The sequence below is a fragment of the Mustela erminea genome, chromosome 19 (assembly GCF_009829155.1).
Source record: "Mustela erminea isolate mMusErm1 chromosome 19, mMusErm1.Pri, whole genome shotgun sequence".
Classification (NCBI taxonomy): Eukaryota; Metazoa; Chordata; class Mammalia; order Carnivora; family Mustelidae; genus Mustela; species Mustela erminea.
Genome location: NC_045632.1, coordinates 57,714,906 through 57,741,764, shown reverse-complemented (window position 1 = coordinate 57,741,764; position 26,859 = coordinate 57,714,906). Strand labels below are relative to the sequence as shown.

At 61.0% G+C, this 26,859-nt stretch overlaps 1 protein-coding gene across 9 annotated transcripts; it reads right to left on the bottom strand.

Annotated features, from left to right (window-relative positions):
- Positions 1–1,927: 1,927 nt before the first annotated feature.
- IRF8 (interferon regulatory factor 8) lies at positions 1,928–21,495 on the bottom strand. 9 transcript variants are annotated; one of them, XM_032323147.1, is made up of 9 exons: positions 21,419–21,495; positions 17,914–18,088; positions 13,288–13,471; positions 11,110–11,198; positions 9,787–9,892; positions 8,632–8,679; positions 4,160–4,546; positions 3,431–3,546; positions 1,928–2,912 (listed from the first exon to the last, which is right to left on the bottom strand). In XM_032323147.1, exons 2-9 carry the CDS (start codon positions 18,085–18,087, stop codon positions 2,736–2,738), a joined length of 1,281 nt encoding a protein of 426 aa, XP_032179038.1. In that variant the 5' UTR covers position 18,088; positions 21,419–21,495; the 3' UTR covers positions 1,928–2,735. The 9 variants fall into 9 exon arrangements, with proteins under 9 accessions (XP_032179038.1, XP_032179037.1, XP_032179036.1 ...); XM_032323146.1 differs by having other exon boundaries at positions 21,384–21,487; XM_032323145.1 differs by lacking the exons at positions 17,914–18,088; positions 21,419–21,495 and adding an exon at positions 13,738–14,243.
- Positions 21,496–26,859: the final 5,364 nt, after the last annotated feature.

Here is a 26,859-nt window from a genome sequence, read left to right as displayed (position 1 = left end):
AGAAAAAGAAAAGGGTTTGCTGATCAAGCTCCTGCTTGCGGCAGTGACTCATGAAATGTCTAAGAAAGCCACCAGTCGGCCTCTCCAGGGTGAGCCGGCCAGGCCGTCCGAGCCTCTCCCACACTCCACCAATGGCCAGTCCGCTGCATGCGGGGGCGGGGTGGGGGGGGGTTCAGTCCCTCACCCCTGTGCCCATTGCCTGCAGGCGCAGCGTGGTGGGGGACGTCAGCCTCCCTGGGTTGGCGGGGGTCTGGGCCCCCGAAACGGATTTGTCCCGGGTCGTTCAACAGGTACGTCCCATGAAGCAACCACTTCAACGATGATCAGCCTGGGCCCCCCGTGTCCCCGCTAGACCCCCCAAGGCCCCAACACAGCGAGCACCTGCGGGAACGGAAGGTGCACGTCCCTGTCACGTGTGGCCAACCCAAACGGGGTCCCAGCGCCTTCCGGGACGGGGCTGTCCCCACCAACTTCCTCCTCCCCTCCTCACGCCCCTCTGTCAGCTCGCGCTAACCCGCACGGGCCCCCAGACTGTCACAGAACTTAGCGTGTCCTGCATTTTGTCCAGGAAGTTCTCTCTGATCTGCAAGCCTCTATTCCTTGTTGCTACTGTTTCGGGAAGGAGTGAGCAGCAAGGAAAAAACACTTAAACTCACAGTGTGGCTGTTTTCTTAATTCCTCCTTGGAAGAGCCAGGTAAAAAGGAGGAAACATGTTACCGTAACTTAAAACACAGAACATGAATCAGCTTTTTAAAAAGTACTTTATTTTAATAAAGAACAAAACAGATCAATACACATTTTAAGTAGATACAAAAATAAATATCCCTTTAGCCCATTCAAGATCTATCCTTTACTGTTTGTTTGAGCTAGAGACCAAAACCCGCTGTTCTGACATAATTTCAGAAAACAGATCTGTTCTCCTTAACAATACGATGTCAGCTTTGTGGGCCAAAGAGGGAAAGTCACTTCTGTTAATTTCCCTCAATTTTCAGGTGGATTCAAACACAGCTCGAGGGACCCACGATGACCGAGTCTTGATACACACGCGAAGCTGGCATCACCTTCACGAAGTGGCCACGGGGAGCATGGCCACGGGGAGCATGACCACGGGTTCTCCGGCTTGGATTTCCAATCAGAGACTCCAGTTATAAGGCGGCCAGATGCACTAAGTGGGAATGACCCTGTCCCCTGAGCCCCAGAAGTGCACCTTGACAGGTGAGGCCTCTTCCTGCCTTTCACAGCCGAGACTGAGCCAGGGCCGGTGGTGACCGGCTGGTCAGGAAAAAGGACGAGGCAAAGCCCCTTCTCCCCACCCCGGCCTGGTGGCCACATGAGTGTAGAACCGGCTTCCCGGGGCCGCGGCAGACACCTGCTTAGCTCACTTGGCACGCCCACCTCTGCCAGGCCTGGCACATCACCCGGGACATGAAGTGGGGAGAGGCACCCCCACTGAGCAAAATACAACATCGCCCCCCCAGAAAGAAATGTTCAAGTGCTTTTTAAATCATAAGTCACTTTAGAGCCATGGTGGAGATGTGCTGTGTGCACAGCGGACGGTCAGCGGGAGGCTGACCTGTCCTCACCCCTCTGAGCGTCTGGGGTGGTAAATGCACCTTCTCCTCGAGCAAACAGCCTGAGTGTTTCCGGGGCTGAAACTGGGCCTCCTCCCCCGGGAGCCGCAGCACAGGGCTCTGCCGAAGAGCAGAACCGGGCATGGCCCAGGGCCACCCCAGACCGCGAGGGGTCCTAGGGAGGGGGAAGGCACTGTCCCTGCCACCACCCACCCTGGGACTGGGACTGGGGCGCTGGTGACAGGGGTCGTGACACAGTCCCAGTCCGCCCGAGCCAGGCCCACACGCTCCACGGCCCGGCTGGGCTCTGGTTCACGGACTCGAAGGCACAATCAAAATGCTTGCGCAATGTACGGTTACTTTTGCAGTCTGTGGTTTATAGCTCACTTTGTAAGAAAGAAGAAAATTCAAAGCGGTTTACAACAGGACAAGTAAAATGTGTGTATTTTGAAGACCGGTCAAAACCATTTAGAAAGAAGGAAAGAGCAAGGGCTCTGGGAATGATTTAATTACAGAAATGAAAACCTAAGCCACTTGGCAGGAAGGCCCACAGGGAACATTCTGGAACACACCAGGCCCTCCGGCGGGGACAAGCCTGCCGGGGGCAAATCCTAGGCCTCGTGCCCGTCCCCCCTAACACGCCTGGCGTCTTGCTGTCACCTGTGGAAGCGAGGCTGTTACCTAAGTATTTCTACATCTTATGAACTGGCGTAAAAAGTAAAGACCCTCCACATTGAGTCAAGCGTTGGAAACACGAGTCTATCGCGGTAACACAAGGGAAAAGACAAAAGCAGCCTCGTCCCCACATCTCTTCCTGGAAGCAGTTACGTGCTGGTAAAACTGAAGGCCCAGGCGTGGGCCTATCCCTAGACGCTGAAGGCACCCGCCACGCACGGTAACTGGGGGGTACGGGAAGCCCACGTCTGAATCCCAGGTCACAGGGACAGCACCCGGGTTGTCTGGGGCACATTTCCACGCTTAAGAGTCCCGTCGCACTCCTCCCGCGGGGGCGTCAGCGTCCAGTGCTCAGGGACGCCCCTACTGAACCAGGAGCTCCGCGAAGCATCCTGCCCCAGTCACGGGCATCCACACCCTTAAATACTGACAGTAACTGTAGGAACGAGGCGTGAGACGGGGCCAGACGGCGCGCCCCCCGAAACAGGCTACACCGTGATCTGTTGGTTTTCTCTGAAGAAGGGTCTCTGGTGTGAGGTGCACACGTCTGGAAACATCCGGAAGACCTGGTCCAGCTGGGGCTCCTCGGGAGCCTGCGCCAGGGAGCCGCCGCCACAGCTCCTGCTGGCCTCCTCCACCAGCTGCCGCACGTACAGCTGCTCGATCTAGAGGGACGGACACAGGTCAGACGTAAGGCTGCGAGTGTGGGACGGTCTCGCACCCCGGCCAGATTCTCTGACTACTCAGTCCAAAGTGCCCGCTGAGAACCTCCCCATGAGCCCCCAGGGAGGCAGAGGCAAGGGAAGAGCAAGTGGTACTCCCGGTCTGCAGTGCCAGCCGCAGCCGCTCCAGATTCCACCATTAGAGTTTCATTCCTTTGATTAGATTAAGTAAGGGTCTGAAAAGCCCTACTCTCTCTCTCAGACCTTGAGGCAACTGAACCTTGCTAGAAGGCAGAATCTTGCTAGGAAGTGGGCTCTGACTTAAGGCAGCAGGAGGAAACACAGATCCTGAGAGTCCTGCAGCACGAGAAGATGACCGAGAGGGAGCAAGAATCCACGAGCCCCATGTGGAGGTCTCCCCGCAGGCCTGCCTCCGCCCACAGGCGGGGTCCCCCCGTCGCTGCTGCCTGTTCTCCAGCCCAGGACAGACGGAGTCCCGAAGAGCGGGCCGGAGAGCTCACCTGCACCAGGATGAGTTTGGAGCGTAGGGGGGTCAGATCCGGAAACTCTTCTCCGAAGCAGAGCACGACCCTGCTGTCCGGGAGCCGGCCCTGGTTGTTATAGAAGTGCTGCAGCTCTGCGGGGACACGGGGCAGGGGCAGGGTCACCACAGCTCCCGGCGCGCTGCCCCTCCCCAACGTGGGCACCCGGGGCTTTCACACCGGAGCTCACACCCCACACCCCACCCCTCTGCAGGCCGCATCTCCCGCGAAGCCTGCTCCCCCGTCCCACAGAGATCCCGGGCCGGGGGCAGGAGACACGGGCCTGGAGGCTGGAGCTATTTTAGGTGGAGGTGCAGACAGAGGAGGGGACAGAGCAGGGAGCCTGACGTTCCAGGAGGAGCACACAGGGCGGGCCAGGAACCCGAGGACTCCGCGCACACAAGGTCATCCTGTCCCACAGTGTGCACCTCGATCCCTGAGTCTGACCCTCAGTCTGACCCTGCAGCCCGCAGTGGGATTTTTAGAGACCCTGGTCCTCCCGCCCGCGCTCAAGAAAGCCAATGAAGCTGGGCCCTCGCTCGACACACGCGCCGGTCCAGGCCCAGAGAGGCTCCCCTGGACCCCTCGGCCTGAAGGCAGAGCCGCCCAGGAACGCCCCCCAAACTGCATGCACCCCACGTCTCCCGCTCCTCCAGGCCCAGAGCGCCCCGGGAAGGCTCGGGGCAGCCCGCGGACGGCAGGACCCACCTCGGAAGAACTGGCTGGTGTCGAAGACCTTGACCACCTCGTCACGCTCCAGCTTGTTGGGCCGGTCCTTGCAGAGCACGGCGTTGCCGCTGCAGAACACGCGGCCCTGGCACAGCCGCTTGACCAGCACGCCCTGGCGGCTACTGTGCAGCAGGACCCCGCGCTCCAGGTGCCCGAAGAGCTTCCGCGTCACCTGCCGCTGCCGCTCGCTGGGGATGGCGTCCGCCGGCGGGAAGCGCACGAGCTCCAGGCCCTCGGGCCCGTACAGCTTGGCGCCCGGCAGGCCCGGCTGGCCCAGGGACAGGCGGCAGCCCTCAGGGCAGGTGGTGGCGGTCTGGCCCACCAGCTTGCCGCCGTAGTAGAAGCTGATGACCATCTGCGAGAAGGCTACGGGCAAGGAAGCCTGGTCAGGGGCTGCGGGAAGGGGCGGAGGCCGTCCTTTCCCCCCAGCATGGCCGGGGGCGGGGGGTGTTTAGCTTCTCGGGGAAGTTGCTGCGCGCTTCTAGAAACCAGGCTTACTAAGGAAACTAATGACTCAATAAAACCACTCCGCGCACTGCACTCTTCCGGCGAGGGTCACCACGACCCGGACGACGCAGGAGTTCGGAAAATTTCTCCGTCTCCGGGTCCCGCTGGGACACTGTCCCGCGAGGTCCTGCACCACAGTCCCACGACACCCCGCTACGCCGCCGTACGTGCCCGGGAACCGAGGCCTGCTGCCCCACTCCTGACCGACGCCGGTGCTCGATTCAAGTTCAGGACGGGGCAAACGACAGTGCCGCCCTGTCCTGGACAGACGCCGTCCCCTGGGGTTCCGTGGATGTCACATCGGGACTCTCCAAACCCTTCAGCTACAGCTACGCTCAAAGGACTAGTCTATGGCCCAAGTCAGTCCGCGCTTCCAGCGGCGGCCGTGGCACCCCAGCACCAAGTAAACACGGGAGAGGATTCTGCTTGCAGTTTTCTCTCAGGCGCTGGTCCCCTCAAGCAGCCCCAGGTGGGCACTGACGGGTCCTTACCGCCTGCTCCGGACAAACCAGGTCTCTGGGCCTCAGGCAGGGGCAGCCACGGGACCAGAATTTCTAAGTGTGTCTAGTCCTTGGACACTTCCCTCCCCAGGTTCTGCTTAAGAATCATTTGCTCAGAGACACCCGGCGGCTCAGCTGGTTGAGCATCTGCCTCCAGCTCAGCTCACAATCCTACAGCCCTGGGACCGGCGCCCGCGGCGCCCAACTCCCTGCCCAGCTCCCTTCTCCCTCTGCCTGCCGCTCCCCCTCCTTGGCTCTGACAAGTAAATCTCTTAAAAAAGAATTATTTGTTGAGTTAAGAACCCCCACTAGCGTTCTCAGGCTCCGTTCTCTCCCGGGGCGGAGCTAAAGAGCGTTCTGGAATCGCGCCAGGCCGGGAGCGTAGGTGTCCCGGTCCAATCCACTTCCATGACACGTGGGAACACGGAGGCCCACGTGGGGTCTCCCCGCCAGGAAGCGGCAGCCCCGGCGTCCGACCTCAGGTCCTGACCGGCCCGGGGTCCTTTCCTCCCACCCAGCCGGTCTGGAACACCGCATCGCGCCCTGACACACTCCACAACTCCCTGCACCTCATCCCAGAGGAAGAAACACCCCTGCGGACCCCGGCCCCACGCCGCACCTTCACCCTGTCGCTGCCACGGCTGTACTCACACCGGCCCGCGACGGGAGAACTGGCTGCTTCCCAGGGGGCAGCAGACGGGGGCTCCCCACGTGCCCACGTGAGGCTGTCCCCATGCCCCAGGGCAGCATAGCTTGGGCAAGGTTTGGGGGGGCAGGGCCTGAGCCAGAACCACAGCGCCCGACGGGAGCCATGGGGGAAAATCCACCACCAGGACCGCTACGGGGCTCCGGCTGGCCCCTCCCCAAGTCTCAAAGGTCCCCCGCCCACCAGGGGACGGTCTCAGCACAGTGACACCATGGTGACAATGCCGGGAGCACAGACGCCTCGACGTGGGAGCCCACCTGTGTGACCAGGGGCAGGTGGCTTCACCACTCTGTGCCTCAGTTTCCCCACCAGCAAAGCAGATGAACAGTGGCACCCACCTCCCTCCGGCGGCCGAGGACGGCGTCAGCGCACGTGTGCACTCCGCACCCATAGGCACCACGGGAGCAGCTACGACAAGATAAACCCAGGAAACAGGACAACGCTGGCTGCGCAGAGGAGACTCCGGGAGCTCTAAGTCCTAATTCCAGGTCTATGTGGTACCCACCAGGGGCCGCGGCTAGTGCAACAGCCCTACCAGCACACGACCTGCCCGGCGGCCCGGGTAAGGAAACAGGTGTAGACGTTACAGCGTCTGCTGGGACAGCGGGACGGTCGCACGGGGCAGACGGGCTTCCCTTGCTCCCCAGCAGGCCGGCCCCACGTCTGCGGTCTGCAGCACGGCACCCCGCTGTCCGAGCTCAGACCCCGCCCTGACCCCCAAACGTCATGGGCACACTCGAGGCGCACACGGGCAGCCACGGGGCATCTGGAGCCATGGGCCCACAGGGACATTGTTTTTTTGTTTTTTTTTTTTTTTTTTTTTTAAAGATTTTATTTATTTATTTGACAGAGAGAAATCACAAGTAGATGGAGAGGCAGGCAGAGAGAGAGAGAGAGAGAGAGAGAGAGAGAGAGGGAAGCAGGCTCCCTGCTGAGCGGAGAGCCCGATGTGGGACTCGATCCCAGGACCCCGAGATCATGACCTGAGCCGAAGGCAGCGGCTTAACCCACTGAGCCACCCAGGCGCCCCACAGGGACATTGTTAATGCCGATCTGTGGTCACTCTGACCTGGGAAGGTTTCACATAAAAATCTGGACTCCTGATCTCCCCAGAAAAATGGGGCAATCAAGCCCGGTGGCATCTAAGGGCCACGGCATCCAGCATTCCCACCACCTTTCCCCTGCCCGGTCCCTCAACACCTTGTCCCTGCAGGGCCGAGAACAGGGGACCCCCAGCATCAACTTAATTACGCAGGTGGGGGGGTGACTGGAACCGAGGTCCCGAAGTCCACAACCTCGAGAAGAGTGGGTTCTGATTTTCCTTGCATGTTGCAGAGCTACGGGCTGCTTCTCCCGCTGGGTGCTGGGACCTCTCGGGGGCAACTGAGCACACTTCCTCCTCACCCAGATGCCACCGCCCTGCCCCCAGGAAGCACACTGGTCAGCAGATGGGCTGGACCGCAGCCCAGAGCAGACTGGGTCAGAGGCCTGGCCCTGTGAGCCCACTGCCGGGCCCGCTGAAGGCAGCCGGGTGCCCGGCTTTGACCCGGGCCGCTGCTTCCCAGCTGGGTGACCATGACCAGCGATTAAACCGCCAAGCCTGGGCTCCCTCCTTTGGGAGGCCGGAGCTGTGACAGTCCCCAGCTCGCATGGCTGCTCTGCAGGGACACCAGTACTGTGAACAGGGACACTGCTCCTCTGGCATCTTCCTGCCTGGGTGTGAAGCTGCCTCCACCACCCCGCACAGCTGTCCCAAGAGGGCCTTGGTCCAGACACCTCTCAGAGCCCCATCTTCTCCTCTGCACCAAGAGACCTCCGGGCCCCCAGCCCCAAGGTCCTACGGTCCGTCCTGATGAGCCAGGCTGTTCGCTTCCCAGAGAAGCAACAGCTGTTGGGGTAGACGCCATCAATGAGTCCTAATGCAAATCCCAGGGACCACTGGCAGGACGTCTGAGTCCCCAGCATAAGCAGACAAAAATGTACCAAAGCCCACCCGTGACCCGTGATGAGGGGCTGGAGCAGGCACGGCACAGCCCGAGGCCCTACCCCCGCCCCGCGGCCCACGGGCTGTGACCTAGCACTTCTGAGCCTGTGCAGGGGGAGCCGTCACAGCACCTCTCGCCAGGTGATGGAAGGTATGAGATGCAGGCGGGGGAGTCGCAGCCGTGATCCTGGCACCTAGCCAGCCGCCACCATGGTCACCAACCCCATCATGCCGTCATCCCGATCACCACCACCATCGTCATCACCACCACCATCGTCATCACCACCCCGTGGCATCAGCAAGTATCCTTATCGTTATGAACTTGAGTGCGGAAGAGAGTTTAAAAGGGGGGGGGGCACTCGTGAGACACTGGTGATGCTTAGTGACTGATGACATCCCTACCAGACACACTAAAGGACACTCAATCATCACCACACTCCAGTGACGTTCGGAGGGGCTCAATCCCTCTGCCTGGGGTCACCCAAGATGGGCAGAACTAGGCCCGAGCTGTCCCCATGCTCGTTCTCCTGCAGAGTTACACAGGAAGAGCTTTTTGGATCGATTTGGCTGCCCAATCGGAGAAGGGCCTCAGGGAGGCCGGCCCCTGGCTCGCCCCCGCAGCGAGGAGGAGGAATCGGGGTCCTGACTTCTGACAGCTGATCGGCTCGTCCATGGACCCGAGCAGGCCCTTGGAGCTCTGCCTTCTAAGAGCGCCATGTCGCACCCGCCAGCCCGGCGCGGAGCAGCCCCTTACCTGACTGGTGTGTGTCGTAGGCGGTGTAGCCCGTCACCAGTGGCAAGCCTGCCGCGGAGAGTGAAAAGCAGATTCAGACCCAGTCGCGTGTGCGGAACCAGCCCAAATGCTCCCTCTGCAGAAATCTCTTTAAAAGGCGCCACGGCGTGCTCCTGAGCTCCCGCCAGAGGCTTCTACTGAATGTGGGATTCCCCCCGCCCCAGCATGGTAACCCACGTTTCATGCACCAGACCTCAGCTCAACCAGCTAAGGGGGAGGAAACGTCCTCTGGGCTGTGGGACTTTTGGAGGGTCAGTGCGATGCTCTGGGGCCCCACTTCCCCCCACCTGAGGGCCTCCTCCCGAAACAGCACGAGCCTGCGTGCCCACCCCAGGCCTGGTCTCCAGTGGGGAGCCTGGAGCCCGAGCCAGCTTTCCCCAAGGTGCCACCACAATGCAGGGAGAGGGGCTCGCCCAGGGTCCCGGAGGCCAAACTGCCACCACCCAGTCTGGCGGCCTCTGAAGCCAGCTGGGCCACCGTCCCTTCCCAGTGTCCCGCAGGGAAACCGCGGGGGAGAGACTGAGGAACACACAGCAATCCGTGCGTGCCAAGGGCAGATGGGGGAGGCCTCAGGAGCTAATAAACGCATGAATGTCTCCTTCAGCCCGTGACCCCCGGGACACGTGTCCCAGGAACAGTCCTGGTGTCTCCATTAGATGCGAGGACAGAGACTTGAAGTTACAAACTCCCCGCCGACCATGGCATTCGAAGCCAGGGCTCCCAGAGAGCGACCGCACGGTCCTGGTCCTGGTCCTGGTCCTGGTCCCGGCCCCGCCCCCCTGCCTCTCCAGCCTCCGCTCTGAGGGGGTCTCTGATGTCCTGGGGGAGTGGCTGGCAGGCCCACATGGCAAGCTCAAATGTGGCCCAAAGCCCCATCTCCCCTCTGGTCTGGGAGGGGTTGGCCACCCCGTCCCAGGATCGCGGGCCACAAGCAGACGCCTCCTGGGGGAAGGGCCAGGGCTGAGTCCGGGGCAGGGTCCACGTGCCTTCCTAAGAGGCAGTGGGGAGGGGTGCAAAGTTACCTTCAGTAAAGCAGAGCTCACGGCAGTACTAGGACCCCCCCACCGACGCCGCCATGCCCCAAGAGCGGGGTGGCCCCGGAAGGCCGGTCCTCACCTGCGCTGGGCTGCTGCATCCAACACTCCGGGAGCAGCTGGCTCCGGCACGCGTCGGGCGGGGAGGGGCTCCGCTTGACGATCCCCATGTAGTCGTCCACAGACGGCTGTGGGAACAGGGCGAGTCAAGAGCCCCGCACTCACTGGGCTTCCAGAGCGGGACTCGGGGGTTGGGACACATGAACGGTTTAGACTTAACCAAAAAGCCACACCGTGTGGGGACGCCAGGATCCCAAGACACAAGGAAAACCTGACTGTGCGATCAAGACGCACCCACCGGGATGAGCCTGCGGCTGGCCACTGCGCAACCTCTGGTAAGTTTATGGCTTTTTTTGTGAAACTGCCTGTCATAAAACAAACGGCCAGGTCACCTGGCTGCCCCGATGCGCTGGAGAGAGGCAGAAGGGTCTGGGACTCCAGCAAACAGCGACGCTGGACAGACTCGCGGGACTGAGTGCGGCCTGCCTCCCTCTCCACACCTGGACTGCCGGCTCTGACTCCCGAACGGAGGCCGACGGCTCTCATCAGCAAACCTTGGAAATCTGGGTTTCTCGGGGCCCCGGTGTGCCAGCCTGACCGCCCCCCCGCCTGAGCCGGCAGGAAAGCCTCGCAGGGGAAACGGGTGTTGCTGGAGACACGAGGCCAGGAATGCAGCCGGTCCGCTGCCAGAGACCACCCCGAAACCCAGCCCCTGCCACCCGCACCCGAGCCAGGCCGCCGAGCGGAGGCTCCACGTGGTCATCTGCATGTTCTCGGGCAACCAAGCGACTCCTGAAAATCCCGCTGCGGCCCCGCGGGCGTCAGGAAGACTGTCGCACCCACATGCCCCTCACAAGGACGGTGCGGGTCGACGTCAGCTATGCCGGGTCCCCCTGCTAACAGCCCGAGAAGCAGAGCTGCGAGGCGGACGGCGGGACCAGGCAAGGCTGTCTGCAGAGCTGCGGCCGGCATCCGAGACCCCACGGGTTTTGCCGACTGAGACCTCGCCGGTCCTCGGCTCACAGCCCCTGAACGGAGTTTCCGTGCGGTTCTAACAGGCCTGACGACCCGCCGCCCAGCGGCAGACTCTACGGCAGCAGCCTGCGGGGCGACAGCACCCCATCCCCGTCGTAAGGACAACCCCAAGCCCGGCAGCGAGTTTCCATCTTGTTCACTGCAGCCCGCCCAAGAAGCCAAGCGATTCCGCGATGCGTTTTCTAAGACCGCCAGTCAGAACGTTTAACATAGGGCAAGTTCACAGCTGGCGCGAACATCACCGGCCCAGAGCAGGGAGCTCCGCGGCACCGGGACGCGCCTGGGGTCGAGGGAAGGGGCTGCCGCTCACCTCCCTGACGAGCTCGTCCATCTCGGGCCGCCCGCGCTCCATCTCGGCCATCTCGCTCACGCCGCCGGGAGTCGCCACGCCTAGTCTGCCTGCGGAAAATCGGGCAGACGCGTGACACACCGCCCAGAGGACCTCAGCCATCGTCGGGGGCAGAATCGGGGCTGGCGTTTCAGTCTGGGCTTTTTTTTTTTTTAATGCTGAGTTCAACGAAATACAGGTCAGTCGGTGTCTTCACTGGTTTGGAAGAAGCCCAGAAACGGTCGCCCGTGCTGCCGCAGCCGTCTGACCGTCCAGGTCAAAGGGAGAAGTCGCCAGTTGTCTGTAACACTCAGAGGGCCGGGACGGCCGTGTGGCTCGTCCCCACTGGCCGAGAAGGAGCGTGAGCGCCCGTCAGACACGCTTCACACCAGGCGCCGACCACCCATCTGGGGCACATCCATAAGCCGGGCTGTTTGAAGACACTCGAAGATTTCCTGGCACAATGTGTGCGCAGATTGGAGTCATTTTTTAAAGTTAATTGACAGGAAATGTCTCTGTGGCTTTTCCAAATACACAGCGCGCATCTGTGCACACACCAGGCGTGCGCGCACGGCGGACCGGAGGGCTGGCCCCACCAGGCACGGCCTCCAGGCCCCGGGGGGCCCCACGGCAAGCCCCCACCCCAGGCTCACCCCTACCCCTGGGCCAGAGATCTGCTGGCCGTTTCCTAGAAGCAACAGGCTCCTGACTGACCCTCGCTCCATCCCAGCTGAATCCAGACTCTACTCGGAGAGACTCAGGACTGGCTAGAAGCTGCGGATGGGGGAAGTCGAGGGAGTACGGGGTAGGGGGGCCCCGTGAAGCCTGCAAACCACTGAAGTACGGAGCAGAGCGGGTCCATTTAGACACTATGCAAATGCAGCATCCCCCACCCCCTGAGAACCGACTCCTTCTGTAACCCCCACCGGCGCAGGTGATGCTGGCTGCACCCCACGCTATAAACAAGCTGGGCTCACCTGCCGGGTCAAGCTTGGCTGAGCCGGGGCGGGGGGCAAAGAAGACACACTTCTCCGTTCCCTCAAACCACAGCTCATTTGGGGCTGATGAAAAACTATCCAGAACTTGGACGTTGGAGGGAAAGATGCATGCCTAGCCTTTCAGAGGCCTCCCGGAGCCATTACCGGCAAGGCCTCCCTGTCAAGGTCAAGGTCTCAGTCTCCCAGTGAAGGCCAAGGCCTCCCTGTCAAGGTCGTCAGACCCTCCAAGGACAGGCTGGTCTGACTTCCTACTGATGACCGACTCAGCCATGTTCGGTGCTAACTTACACACCATGAAGCCACAAACTCCCAAAACTGGAGTTGCCCACTGCGGGCGGGACATCCAGTGGCTGGGCTCACGGACCAAGTACCACCCGGGCCTCACAGTCTCCGTCCCACTGTCCCTGTCCTACGCTGGCTCCCCTGGGGAGGAGCTTAATGACTCTCTGGTCCAGGCTCACTATAGATTTGGGATAGTCACAATTTTAACTTAAATTCTCTGCCGACAGTGTCAAGCCTCCCCCAGTGGGAAGAGCCCGGACTCGGAACGTGTGCACAGCCCGGGAGAGCGTCTGAGCGCTCGCTTTCCTTCAGGCTCCCGGGACCAGTCACTCCGGAATCACAGCTTCCCAGAGCCCCCCGGTAACCCTCAGGCTCTAGCCGGGTGCCAAGGCGTCTGGGATCTCCGACAAGGAAGCCAACGGCGCCATCATCCCCCAGAGCATTCAGGAACGTGACCCTCCGCCTGCCTGCGTCCACCTGACTGTCCCCTGGCCTCCTCTAAGCCTTGTTAGAAACAGAAGGAACCGCTCCTTCACACTGCCCAGGCCGCTCGCCCCTGCCCGGCCCCGTGACTGTGCCCCAGGGAGGCCCCACTGTCCGCTCCCGGGCTGACGGCGGTGAGCAGAGGCCGCCCGACCGCCCCACCCTTTCCTCCCACGGGCGCTGCCCCCCCCCAAGTGGAAACAGCCACTTGGCCAGCGGATGGTGGCCGAGGTCAAGGGGAAGCTCTCTCAGGATCTGCTGGCGCAGGCCAGAGGACAGTGGGCTGAGCCGCAACGGCTCGCCCAGACGTCCCCCCACCCAGCTCCCTGGCTCTCCGGCGGGGGTGCTGCGGGCCGGGCGGCCTCTGCTGGGCCCCGCGCCCGTCCTGGATAGTTACATTTTTGCTCCTCCTCGGGCACGATGCGGTACACTTTGTAGGGCTCAGAAATGTCCAGCTGGGACCGGTCTGTCACTTCCTCAAAATCTGGGCTCTTGTTCAAGGCGCAGCGGAGCCTCGTCTTCCAAGTGGCCGGCTCGGCTTTGTCCCCTTCCTTGAACTTGCCTTTGAAAACCGCCCAGGCCTGAAGGAGCAGAAAGCAGCACATGAAAGAGGCGGCCAGGCCAGCCCCGCCCCAGCCCGACCACCGACACCCACAGCCAGAGTCAGGGCCCGCGCAGATCTCGCTGTCCTGACAGCCACCTCTGGCCATCAGCTCGCACTCGGGGCATCTGGGGAACTCCGTGGACCCCCGTCTCGAAAAGACCGGGCCAGAAAGGGCCCCTCCCCAACCAGGACCACCCAAGGGAACCAGAATGCGGCCCCTGCGGGTGGCTCCTCCCCACACACATCTTGGATCTGCCTCTGCGTGAATCCTTCCCGGGACCAGAGGGCCTGGAGGGGCCTGAGGTCAGCAAGCGCAAAGAGGAAGTCGCACATGGTTTCACTAGAATGTTCAAAACAAAGAACAATTTGTTGCTTTTTCAAATGAACCCCTAGCCAAAATTTAGCATGAAAAGGGAACATTTGCAAGAAGTCTGAATGTGGTCATACACCGCCCAGCTACTTTTAATAGAAATTTTGCTTTGCATTTTGGCATTCTAACCCTCCCAGCCCCAGCCCCAGCCCCAGGGCCCTGCCTAAAAGGCAACAAACTGTTTTCTGCCTCGGCTGGTTCTCCACAGCTGTTCTGACCTCTCCAAACCTGCCGGTCCTCTCAACCAGGACCAGAGCTCCAAGCTGGAAACCTGCAAGAGCCACAACACGGAAGGGGCAGAACTAAAAAAAAAATCCAGGTGACCACGTGGACAGGCAGTTTCAAGATTCTCAAACTGGCATCCACACACACCAGCGAGGGGGGCAAAATCCGAGCCACCTGCCAGCCTCCGTCAACGTGAGGTCTGGAGGGAACCCTCAGCCCGACGCAGGAAGACGCCAGTCTTCTCAGGGTGACCCAGTCAGGGCTGAGACGCCACGGTCCCTACGGTCAGCCCCATGGAGTTCCACACAGCAAGGGTCCTCAAGGTCAATGACCACAGCTGTGCCCTGGGACTGGTGAGAGGCAGATCCTTGGGGCCCAACCCCAGGGAGCCCCCTTCAGTAAGGGGGCGCTTAGTCCGGGAACCCGCATCTTCAGCCAGCATCCCAGTGACCACCATCCGGTGACCCGAGGTGACCAGGGGGCCACACCGGCAGAACTCCACGACACACCCCCCACCCCCACCCCGGGCACAAGACCTCACAGCTTCTCCATTTGGGGCCCTGAGTTCAGGCGGCGCCGCAGGCGGAGGCGAACGGAAGAAAGTTCCTCAAGGGGCGCGCGAGCATCACCCCCTTCTCCGACGCAGACACGAAGTCCCCTCTCGCGGGAACGGTTTCCTGTCCCTCCTGATCGTTCAGTGTTTTATTAATGGCATCGCAGACCGGACTGGGATTCGCTTTTCTCAAGGAAGGCGAAACTCTCGCACCTTCAACGGTAATTTCCGCTTTTCACGCAGTTAGATCTGAGTTTCCCCACTTGGGCACTACTGCTGTGTGCAGCCGCAGGGTACTCGGGGGGACGCCGTCCTGTGTGTGACCGAATGTCTAAGAGCATCCTGGCCTTGACCCACAGAGCCCCAGCCTTGACAATGGGCTGTCTCCAGACCTGGCCAAGGGCGCCCCGGAGAGGCGACGAGCCAACACACCCCCTGCCCCGCCCCCGCCGCAAAGCCCCGGTGAATCCGCGTTACAGGCAGCCCTCGAGGAGTGGGGGCTTCAGGCAACGTTGGGACCTGCCAGTCTTCAGCCAGACCTGCCGGGCCTATGTCCAATCCCGCATGCCAGGCTCACACTTGCCCGGGAAGCCCACCGGGACATCCTGGCGCAAAGTGGAGTGCTCAGTCGGGGCGCCCCGGTCGGCTTCAGAGGTACCTCGCTCCCGGCCCTGCCCCGAGCCTCTCGGGCTCTCCTGCCGGCTCTGAAACATCGGCTTAGCTGGGCGCTCTTGGGACCCTTCCGTGACCTCGAGTGGAGCCATTCGGAGGCCTGGGGCAGTCTGCGCCCCACACAGCAGCCGCCCGCGCCCCAGGGAACCAGGGACCACACACTCGTCCCGATTCGATGTTACAGTCTCATCTTGTGTTTTAAAAATCAAACGCTTTTTCTCCCCTCGATGGCCTACTGCATTTGACCTATCTGTGCTACAGAGTCCGCTCCGGGTCATTGACCCTGTCACAGGGCTGCTCAGAGAAGCGACGCTCAGCGTCACCAAATGCTTTTCTAAAAACAAGCACGAGTGGACAGGAGCGCCTCGGGACACTCAAAGACAGAATGAGCTCGGCCCTTTCCGGTCCCGACTTGGGCCTACCCCACGGGGCCAGCCACACAATCACACCCGCACACCGTGACGAATTCTCTGGATAAATGGCTTCACGCTCCACGGAAAGGTTTTCTCTGGTGTCCCCAACAGGAGGTTCTCTACGTACCCAGAAAACCCGTGAGCCTCTCACCTGTGCAGGTGCGTCTGGGCGCTGCGGGGAGACGCGCTCGGAGGCTGGGCCAGGCTGGCGGGGTCCCTCCCTGTTTCTGACCAGCGGGCCATCCTCCTGGGGGCCACCAGCCCCGGGGGGGCCCCCACATCTCCCTCCCACCCTGCTCCTGCTGAGATTGTGGGTCCTCTCAGATTGCCACACTGAGCGACTGCGTAACGAACGGAAGCATTGGGGGCCTTGCACATTCTTCTTGCTGCTGTTGAAACGGCCGTGAGGCGCATTGCATAAGACATATAAATCTGGAACTTTATTTCATTACCCCCAGAGCCTAGGCTGAAACAGGGAGCAAAGTGCAGGGAGAGGCCTTGCATGGCCACCAGGAGACACAGCCAAGGACATGCGGCCCACTGGTCCGGTGCTCCCCCCCCACCCCAAGAGGTCTCAGTGACGGTCACCGGAACCTGGGCCCTCAGCACCCCAGGCATCCACCTAAATCTGCTCATCCTCACCACAGTCAGCAATGCTCGCAGGCCTCCGTGCGGAGGGGGAGACGCTGCGGGGTTGAGGAGTGCTGCTGGACATGCTCCCATGCCCAGGGCGGCCCCACGTGTAGGAACCATCTGGCCCGAGAGGTCAACAGTGCCAAGGGTGAGGAGCTCTGGTCTGCAGCCATCCACGACCCAGAATTCCCGGCAGAGCCGGCGGACCCTGGGCACCGGTGACATTTAGCTGGGTCTTTCCCCAGAGAGTCGGCACGAAGCCTAAGGCAAAGCGCTCTACGGGCGAGGAGCCCCCGGCGGCAAGGGCGGTGAGACAAAGGATCTCTCCCGGTGGGGAGAAATGCGGACACGGGGGCTACCCGGGGTCCTGGAAGGCGAGAGTGGGCAAACCATCCACGTGGGCCACTTTCTGGACGAGAGCCAGTAACTGACCGCAGTTTCCCAAAGAGCCCGGATCAGAGATGGAACAGAAGTGCGGAACCGTGGAGCCCCCCCCACCACCACCACAGAGAACCCGAGGGCTGACCCGCCCCTGAAGCTGGCTGTGACCTGCAAGTGCCCCGCTCCGGGGCCAAGGCACGGTCTTCTGTCCTTTCTGTTCGGCTGCCGGACAGCATCCCGGGCTCCCTGGGGTCCCGCAGGCCTGTGCTCCGAATCGCACCCCTCCACAATTCCGCCTGCCCGCCCTCCCGTCCCTGGACCCCAGATGCCCACAGAACGGGGTGAGGGGGGCTCTGAGTCAGTCACCTGGGCTGGGTCCCACTGCTGACCCCCTTGACCTCAGGACCCAAATCTCCCAGGGCAGGGAGCCTGCATCCCCCAAGCCTCAGAGAAGCCTGCAGGGGACGACGACCCACAGGGGACCCTGAGCCCGGCTGGGCTGCCCTGGCTCCGTGGCCCAAGAGCTGGGAAACCTTGGACCAGTCACTTCTCCTCTTGGGGCCTCCACGGAAGAGGAGGAGAAGCGCCTACTGGATGGGAGTGTGTGCAAGGACACACCGACCCGCGGGGCGGGCCGGGCCCAAGCAAGCCTCTCCACGCTTGGGTACTTCTTGTGTGCAGGGGAAGGAAGACTATTTTTAGAACCTGCTGCAGGTTCGGGGCACCCCACATGACCCGGCCCCGGAAGCAACGACAGATGGTGTCTCTCTCATCTGAGCTGACCCTCCACTGTCGGGCAGAAGTAAGAACGTGGGAAGAACCAAGACGTACACTCTTCCTAGAATTCGTAATGCAAGTGAGAGACAGGAGCCCAGGGGACAGGGCTTCGGTCTCGGGGCCCTGAAGACTGCTCGCTCCCCGACTGCTGCTTCTCGCGCGGAAGAAACGGGGAACGTGCCCTCCGTCGCCCCCTCGCGAACAGGCCAACAACACCCCACGGAGCTCCAAGGTCACACAAGAGATGTGAACAGCCTGCAGCCTCGTCTGTGGGAGACCCATTCAGCACCTGATCGACGTCTGTTCTAAAAAACTAGAATTATTTTCAAGCCCACGAGAACGAGGTGGCTCAACACCCGCACGGGCCTGGAGGAAGACCGAGTTCAGGTCCGCACCTTAAAGATGGACGCGTCCACTTCCTGGTTGTAATCCTGCTTGCCCGCGTGCTTCCAGGGGATCCGGAACATGCTCTTCTCCTCGCTCTCCCAGATCAGCCCTGGGTACATGCCGCTGTCGATCTGCTCGATCAGCCACTGCCGCAGCCGCCGGCCGCCGTTCCGGTCACACATCCTGCGACAGAAAAGCGCACGTTCGGTGACATTACAGACGCCGCCGCACGAATCCCAGCACCCCGCGGGCGCGAGAGCCGGGAAATGGGCAGCTGCCCCGCCCCAGGGGTCGGTCCTTCCCGAGGGTTCGGCCGGTGCCCCTTCCAGCCTTCACCCGCTCCGTCTGGGGTAAACGCAGCCACAGGAAGGGGCACCTTCCATTCTGCGCACAAGATGGGGAATCATCGCCTTCACATGTGCAGGCCCTCGAACGAGCAGCTCATCTCGCGGAGAGCCAATCCCCTGACTTGTCCAACGGGACCAGCGTTTGTTAACAAATGCAACATCTGCGCTCCAGGAGAGAAGGGATGCCGGAGCCAGCCCTCCGGGACCGTTGCTTCTCAGACGGGTTACTGACGAGAGCGCGAGTCTGGGAATGAGACCGAGCTGGGGTCCCATCTGAGTCCCACCACCTCCCGGGGGGGCCCCTGAGTCATGCTTTCAGCGTGGCGTGGCCGGGAGAACCACCAGCCCTCAGCGTCCCTGTGGGGAGGGCTCAGAGGAGGCACTTGCGGCCATGCCTAGACCTTAGAAGGTTCTCTCTAAAAAACAGATGTCATCCTGACTTTCCTCCTCGGGAAGGAACAAAAGCAAGGAAACCAACTGGGGAACAGACCAAGGTCGGCCAGGCTGGGCTCTTCAGAAGGCACCAGAATTTGGGGACGTCGCCAGGGTGCCCAAAGACATCCTCTGGATGTTCCTGCCAGAACAGGGAGCGTTCCCAAGAGCAGACAGAGAAAGAACCACCAAGCCGTATCGACACACAGCCCGCGTTTACAAGAACAAGGCTGGAAATCCCCTCAACAGTTGGACCGACGCCCACCAAAAAAAAAAAAAAAAGAAAGGCATTTCTACTCTTCTGATTAAAATGTGACCTCTTTGGGCAAACAGGTTTGAAACCATCAGTAGTGACAAGACGTAATGTCCCCAAGAATACAGTCACATCCAGAGCCCTGCTGGTCCATAAAGCAAGAAGCGTGGGACTTGGAAACCAGCCACCCTCCACGTGGCTGTGGGATCAGAAAGGGGGTCCAGGTCCTGGGGGGAAGGTGAGTCCCGAGTGCCGACTGTGACTTTTCTATGCCCACCCGTGGGTGTAAAAGGGGTGACGTGGGTGGAATTAGGAACTGGACTTGAATTTGGAACCTGAAGACCCAGCAAAGGCTTTTCTCCCCCATGACCTCAGGAAAACCACCTGAGGTGCTCTGAGGCTCTCCTCAGCCGCCAAGTGAATGAACTATACGTCACAGGCATCCCACAATTCCAAAACAGTCCCCTGTGCTTCTCAATAAGAAGGTAAAGATTTAGGAGGGACACCTAGGGAGAGAAAAGAAACCCCACGACCAAGCACCCCCCAGAAAGTAACCTAGCACTGTCCTGGTTCCTACAGATCCTTTTGAGTTGGGGGGAGACCGCCTCTCTGGAGGAGCACGCCGTGCGCGCCGGAGGAAGGCACGGGGGCCCAGAACACGACAGGAGGGCTGGTGGCTGCAGATCTGACAACGCTGTGTAACGCGCCCACTCATCAGGACTCGGCTCACCCCTTAGTACAAGGGTCACAAACCGGACTCCACGCTCCGGGAGCCTCCCGAAAAGAAAAAGCATGATTTTTTTTGGATGGGCGGCTTTTCTAGAAAGTGGGTCAACACCTTCTTATCAAGATTTCTGATGGACTTGGGGCACCTGGGGGGCTCAGAGGGTTAACAGCCTTCGGCTCAGGTCATGGTCTCAGGGTCCTGGGATCGAGCCCAGCATTGGGCTCCCTGCTCAGCGGGGAGCCTGCTTGTCCCTCTCCATCTGTGATCTCTCTCGCTCCTGCTCTCTCTCAAATAAATAAATATAATCTTAAAAGAAAAAAAAAACATTTCTGATGGATTCACAGCCCCCAGCGTTGTTAAGGGTAATGGTCTTGGTGATTTATATGGACAGAAAAGGAGTAAAGGTTTCGAGAGGGGTCAGTGAGAAAGTGAATCAGAATGTGGAAACGGGACGACACTTCGGACACCATCTACCGCAGCCTCCTTGCTGACCAGAGGAAACACGGAAGCCCAGGAGGGCGCCCGGACTCCCAGGCACCCCGGCAGGCTCTCACTGTGCTCACTCTGCAGAGAAAAGCTAAGACAACGTTACCGGATCTGAGCACATGGACAGCCCCCCACCGGACCTCAGAGATCCCCGCCTCAGACTCTGAGCGGCAACACAGTGACGAAGACTCTAGTCCCCGAAGGCCCACAATGATTTATGGAATGCTAACGCATTAATCCCAACAAATGTCAAGCCAGAAAAAAATTCAGAAGCCCGGTCACATGTGTATGACTTCCTCTTCCTTGATTTTTAGATAATCATTCTCTTTTCTGGGCCAAGTCCTAGCTGGAGCTAATCTGCATCTCAATAAATGGGACCCAGGGCTCAGGCTTCCCAGGCCGGAGGCGATAAGAGGCTGGGATGGCCCCACCCAGGCCGGATTCCAGGATTCCAGGATGTGCCCCGGAGGTGGTGCCGGACTCACCTTCCACACCTCTCCCACCCCCAGGCTACCAGCTTCCACGCTGTGGCCCACTCGGGCCCCAGCCTTTCTGGGATGACCCAGCCACTCCCAGCTCTTTTCTTGGGAAGAACCTGCCAGAATCCCAAAGGACAGGCTCAGAACCTGCAAGTGCGGTCCAGCTCCTTACTTAGCTTTAAAAGACCAAAAAGTGTGTTGTACCCCCACCCCCCATAGGCCTAAACTCCGGAACATTCGCCGTCTCGTTCCCATTCACATGCACCCCACGGCCCCGGGGAAGCAGCACATCTCACCCCGTGAGGTCCCCCCTTGCGCTGGGGTGCACTGTGCACCCCGATGCTGTGAGCGTGAGCCCCACACAGCCAAGGCCTTCTTGCCAGAGGCCACGGTGCTGGGACGGCAGCCAAGGGCCTCTAAGCCCCGCAGAAATCGCCGTCGTCAGGCCTAAGAGCACGCCCGCGCCCCGCCAGCCCGCGCGCCCCCCGACGGCCACCGCGCGGCCACCGCGCAGCCCATCGGTCGTGCCGCTCCGAGCCGACCGCGGGCAGCAGGGCTGGAGCAGGACCGGGGAGCAGGTCTTGCTCCGGAGGCACCGCCAGGCCACTCCCAGGTGACGCCTTGGTCCACCCCAGCCCCTGGGGACCCGCCGCCCCATGCTCAGCGCCTGGACTTTGCGTCTGAGCTCGGGAGGAAGCGCGGAGGAGGGACGGAGCCGGCCGGGCCGCTGCCCACCCGCCGCCGGGCAGCCTACCTGCCGCCGCGCGCGCGCCCGAGCTCGCCGCCCGCCTTCGGCGCCGCCGCCCGAGTTCCCACGCCGGCAGCCGCGCTCGGGGGAAGCGGCCGCGGGCTCCGCGGCGGCGCGGGTCTAGGGCCGGGGGCGGGGCCGGGGGCGGGGCCTGCGCGCGGAGCGGCGGCCGCGCGGGCCAATGGGCGTGGGAGGGCCGCCGGGTCCGGCCAATGGGCGCGGGCGCGCCGCCAGCACCACCCAATGGGCGCGGCCCGCCCGGCCCGCCTTCTTCGAAGCGCTCGGCTTTCCGAGAAATCACTTAGCGCAGAGGCGGCCGCCGACGGTCCGGGGCCCTTCCGGGGTCCGCGCTGAGGGTCCCGGGGGCGGCGCGGGTCGGGGGTGCCCGCAGGAATTCCCGCGGGGGCGTCCTCGCGGCCGAGTCAAGGGCAGGGCGGGTGGCGGGCGTCGCATGGCGGAAGTCGAGGCGCGGCCGGGCCACCGGGGCGACGCGGGGGGTCGGACTGCGGAGGTCGGGGCGAAGCCGGGCCCGCGGGCGGAGGCGCGGGTCGGATCCTGGAGGTCAGGACGCGCCGGGCCTGCCGCCGGCTTCCGATCCCGGAGTCAGGGCTCGGGGGTGGATGCGGGGGTCAGACCGCACGGGGCCGGGCCACGGCGGAGACCCTCGGAAGTCACGGCTGGGGGGGCGGCGGCCAGGGGTCGTGCTGCAGACGGCCCGTGGCCCCAGCAGGGTGACCCCCATCTCAGCCAGGGTGGCCCCGATTCCTGGAGCTGCGCGGGAAGCATCCCCCACCGGAGGGAGCCCCTGGGAGCATGTCCGGACAGGGGCAGACTTGACACCTGACCCGTGTTACAGACCTGGTCCTCGGTGACCGGGGGCGGCAGCTGAGCGGGGCTGTGAAAGGAAGAAAAAGTGCGCAGCTAGGAAAAGGTATCTGAAGCCGTCGCCCTCTGAAGACCAGAAATAAAATCAGGATGGTCCAGCATATCAGCGCTAGAATGTCCAATTAGGGAAGCTTTTATCATAAATTCTTTTCCCCAGGAAATGTCCGTTGTGTTGAGACGGGGTCCTCTGCCTGCCCGTGCCCGGTTTCCAGCCCCTCTGGGATGTTCGCTGGCATTTACTAGACATGGGAGTGGAATGGGGGGCAATGCTGGGGACGGAAATGACAAAGGAAACCCTGGAGACAGAAGGAAAAAGTCTTCCCCACATTCAGGTCTGGGGCAGCCTTACGGAGAGAACCGCAATCCCCGCGGACTCTTGCTGCCTTCCCCCCCCCCCCAATCATACACACCCAGCAGTGTTTACTGAGCTGCCCATTCATTAGGCTTTTCAAGAACCTATGAAAATGTTTGAGCCAGAAAAAGAAATTTTATTGGCCCCCAAATGCAAAAGGCTCACTGCAAATTTAAAATTAACGAATGTTCAAAGAAAAATCCTCAACACCTAACATGCCAACTTCAAACTTTAATTTCTTTGCTGATAAGCATTTGATCGTATTTGAAAACCACACAGGAGTTAGAAATCACTTAGTAAGAATTTCCTAATACCATGATTGCCAGGAAGTCATAGCAATCATGAATTAAATGAGTTCCCTGTCGCCAAATAATTTCGAATGAAAACTCCTTTTTCAAAGCTCAAATTCTTGAAGAGTGTTTGGGGATGTGGGAGTATTTTGATATGTACCTTATGATGTAGGACGAGCTTCCAGAACTCAGAAATTTTTTTTTCTTTAATTATTTGACAGTCAGAGATCACAAGTAGGCAGAGAGGCAGGCAGAGAGAGGGAGGGGGAAGCAGGCTCCCTGCTGAGCAGAGAGCCCGATGCGGGACTCGATCCCAGGACCCTGAGATCATGACCTGAGCCGAAGGCAGAGGCTTAACCCACTGAGCCACGCAGGCGCCCCAGAACTCAGAAATTTTTTAAAGAGCCTGCATGTGTGTTCATACTCGGGTTTCCGTCCCGGTCAGCGGTGCCCACGGCACAGAGACGTGGGCCCAGATTTCCACTCCACGCTCCGGTTAGGTCCAGATGGGAGCACACAAATACAGAGAGGTCAGCCGCGCCGCTGTCCCAGCGTCACTGGCAGTAGGTGTCACTAGATCCATTGCTAGAGCTGCTCACCGCACACCGGCGTACACCGAAGCTGCTCCCCAAGCCTCGGGTTTTCAACATGGTGACTCCTCACTGCCTGGGAACAACTTCTAGCCTGAAGGTTTAGTTCTGTTCCAACTTAACGAGCGTTGACGGAGCAGCTGCTATGGGCTGGGCACAGTGCCAAGGACAAGAGACCCAAGAACCAAAGCGTCTCTGACCATTCCTTCCTCCCCCCGACCTGTCAGCACCTCACAGTCCGGGTACATTTCACTCCGGTCCTGCAGCAGCCTACGCCTCATCCCCATGCCCTGTCCCCACGTGTGCTCTTCCGTGCTCCCCGAGCTCCAGCCTCCCCGGGGACGAGGGTTCCCCCGCGGCCTCATCCTGGCGTTGGAAAACCACACCCTCCCGACCTGATGGACGGCAGCCAGCCTCTGCCATCAGAACAGCACATTCTGCAGCGGGGCCCGGTTCAGAGCCAAGGTCCTGGCTCACTGCATGTGTGCCCTTGAGCAAAGGAGTTAACCTTGCTAACTTTTGGTGTCCCAGTCTGTTCATGGCATTGATGAGATTGTAACCTGATATTAGGTTAAATTATTTGAAATTGTCAAGAGTCAACTATTTTCTGCCCTACAGAAAAGGGCCGTTTTGTATGGCCTGGCCTAGTCCTTCCTACCTCTTAGGATGAGCGAGGGCTGCCTGAGAGCACGGGGGCCCCCAGGGAGGTTGGGGGCTCTCTAAGGGAACTGGCGAGGAGATCTCTCTGGGAGGAGCTGCTCACGCTCCAGTCCCCACCTTTCCTTCGCGCCTTCCAAGCCAGGCTTAGAGAGCGCGTTCAAGAGAGCTCGAGGGGCGCATGCCGGGAGGACAGGTGTCCGCTCCCTCCTGAGGAAGCCAGAGTCAGCTGCGGCGGGGTTCTGCCTCCCGCCCAGGAACCCGACAGGTGCTGGCACCCCGTGCGTCTGGTGAGCGGGTCACAGCCTGCGGCCCCTGCCTTTTACCGTTCAAAAACGAAACCTCGACAACTCTCTATGCATTTCCCAGGATTCCCATAACATCAAACACTTTCAGTTCTGCAGGTCAGAAATCCAACCTGAGGCTCATGGGGCTAAGATCAAGGTGTCCACAGAGCTGTGTTCCATCATCTTTCCAGCGTCTTAGGGCTGTGGCCCCAGCCTCGTCTTAAAAGCCCCGATTGGCCCGTTTGCACATCACATCACTTTGCCATTCTCTTCTGCGTCCCTGGCCATAGGCGCCCCCCAAAACTCGTATGTCGAAATCTTAACCCCGCGGGGGTGGCATTAGGAGGTGAAGCCCTCGGGAGGTGGTGCGGCCACCAGGGCGCCTCACCAGACACGGAATCCGGCAGCCCCTTCATTGTGCACGACCCGGCCTCCGGAGCGGTGAGAGGCCAACGCGTGCTCTTTACAAGCCACCCAAACATTCAAGTACCCCGTGATCACGCAGGGTGTGCACGCACCTCCCACCCGCACGACCAGAGCACTCTCCCTGCCTACGGCCAGCTGCTTAGCAAGTTCAAGCCCATCTGCGGCCGTGATCTCCCTTTGCCAGCAATCTACATGCTCCCAGGAGCCACAGATCAGGACACAGGTGACTCTGGGGTCATTATTCTGCCTGTCACGCCATCCCTTAGTTCCAACTCAAGCCTTTTTTTTTTTTTTTTTTTCTTACTCCAACCTCTGACCCTCGTTTTCGGCACACAGACGACTCCAGCCACACTGAAACCTTGATAACATAATTGAGGACCTAAAGTACACATTTATGAACGGTTTCACTGAATTCTCCTTAAGATAAAGCAGAACTTCTTATTCTGGCTTAGCACAGCCCCGAGTCAGGGGTGCCTTAAACAGACCCGTGTGAGTTCACCATGAGAGGCGATCTCGGGGGGCAGCAGGGGAGGCGGCTGGGAAGACGGATGTCCGTTCCCCTCTCCGCCCAGGAAGTACGCTCTGGTTTATACTCCTCTTACTTGAGGTTCTCCAAAAACACACCCGGTTTCAGTAATTCACTAGAAGGACTCACGGACTCACCGGAGAGCCGGACCCACGGCCGTGATGGAGTAACAGGTGGGGACCGAAAGCACAAGCAGCAAAGAGACGGGCACGCCGGCAACGCCCGGGGGGAGCAGGCGCCGGCGTCCAGGGCCCCCTCCCGGGGCTCACACAGGACACATTCAATGGCCCAGCGACACGTTGTGACCAGGTGAAGTGCTGCCCACACCGGAAGCCGCCGGGGACGGAGCACCAGGGTTTTCCTGAGAGCGGTCATGTGCGCTCCCTCCTCCGCCTGGCCCAGACCCAGACCCGTCCCGGGAGGGAAACAGGTGTTCTGCGTCAACCACGCTGTTTACATAATGTCGGCCCCGGGAACGATTCTTATCAGTGCTGGGGGGCGGGGGGACCCCCATCCAAGTTCCCAGACGCCAGCTCAGGGCTGGCCTGGCCAGCTGGCCTTTCTGGGGACCACGGTCTCAGCCCTGCTGCACTGACTCCCTTCTGCGCCAGCTCCTAGGTCTGCAGGGTTTACTGACGCACAGAAGCATGTTCCAAGGGAGCCTGCGGCTGTGTCCACGTGCCGTCAGCCACCTGCGTCTGCTGTTCGCTAGGCTGCGCTGCGTTTTCCCCAGCGTCCCACGGGCCCCACATTCACAGGACGGTGGGAGCGGGGGCAGGTGGGATGCGTTTGCTTCCCGGGAGGGCCAGCGGCAACAGTGGCCACAAGGACCCCGACGGGCTCCTCCTGTTTCTCCATCTTCCTGCGCTTGCCTCCAGGGCCCCTCCAAGGACAGCTCTGGGTGGAGGAAGCAGGTACCGTTTGGCACTTGTCCCCAGTGGCATGTTTCCACGAGACCAACGCATGACAACTAGAAGGGAACTGACCCCTCCAAGATGTCCTACTGACTCTAAATGGAATTTTCTGCCTGAGACCACGTCCGTGCGATGACACGACTGCTCCCCCCAGGGCAGCAACGCCAACTCAGACAAGGTCGGCGCCTGGCAAAGCCAACGCTGCGGCTGTGGGTGGGCCCCGAGGAGCCCCAGATAAGCAGGCGGAGAACAGGCCCCAGGCAGAGACCTGCCCTCCGCGGAGTGCTCTGTGGGCGGCTGGATAAGGAAGGCTCTGGAGAGCGGGCCCCACGCGGGGGCGGGGCAGGCCGTGGGTCAGAAATGCAGCGCGGGCACACCAGGACGTCGGCCAAAAACTAACCTCACCGTCAAGACAGCAGTGAGGGGGGAGGCACAGATCCCTTAAACCGGTCGAGAAAGCAGCAACCACGCCAGAAAAGCGAGGTGCGCCGCGCGGCACGGAAGCCCGCCACGGGCCCTCATTGCTTGGCAGCGGGAAGAGCGCAGGCTGGGCGC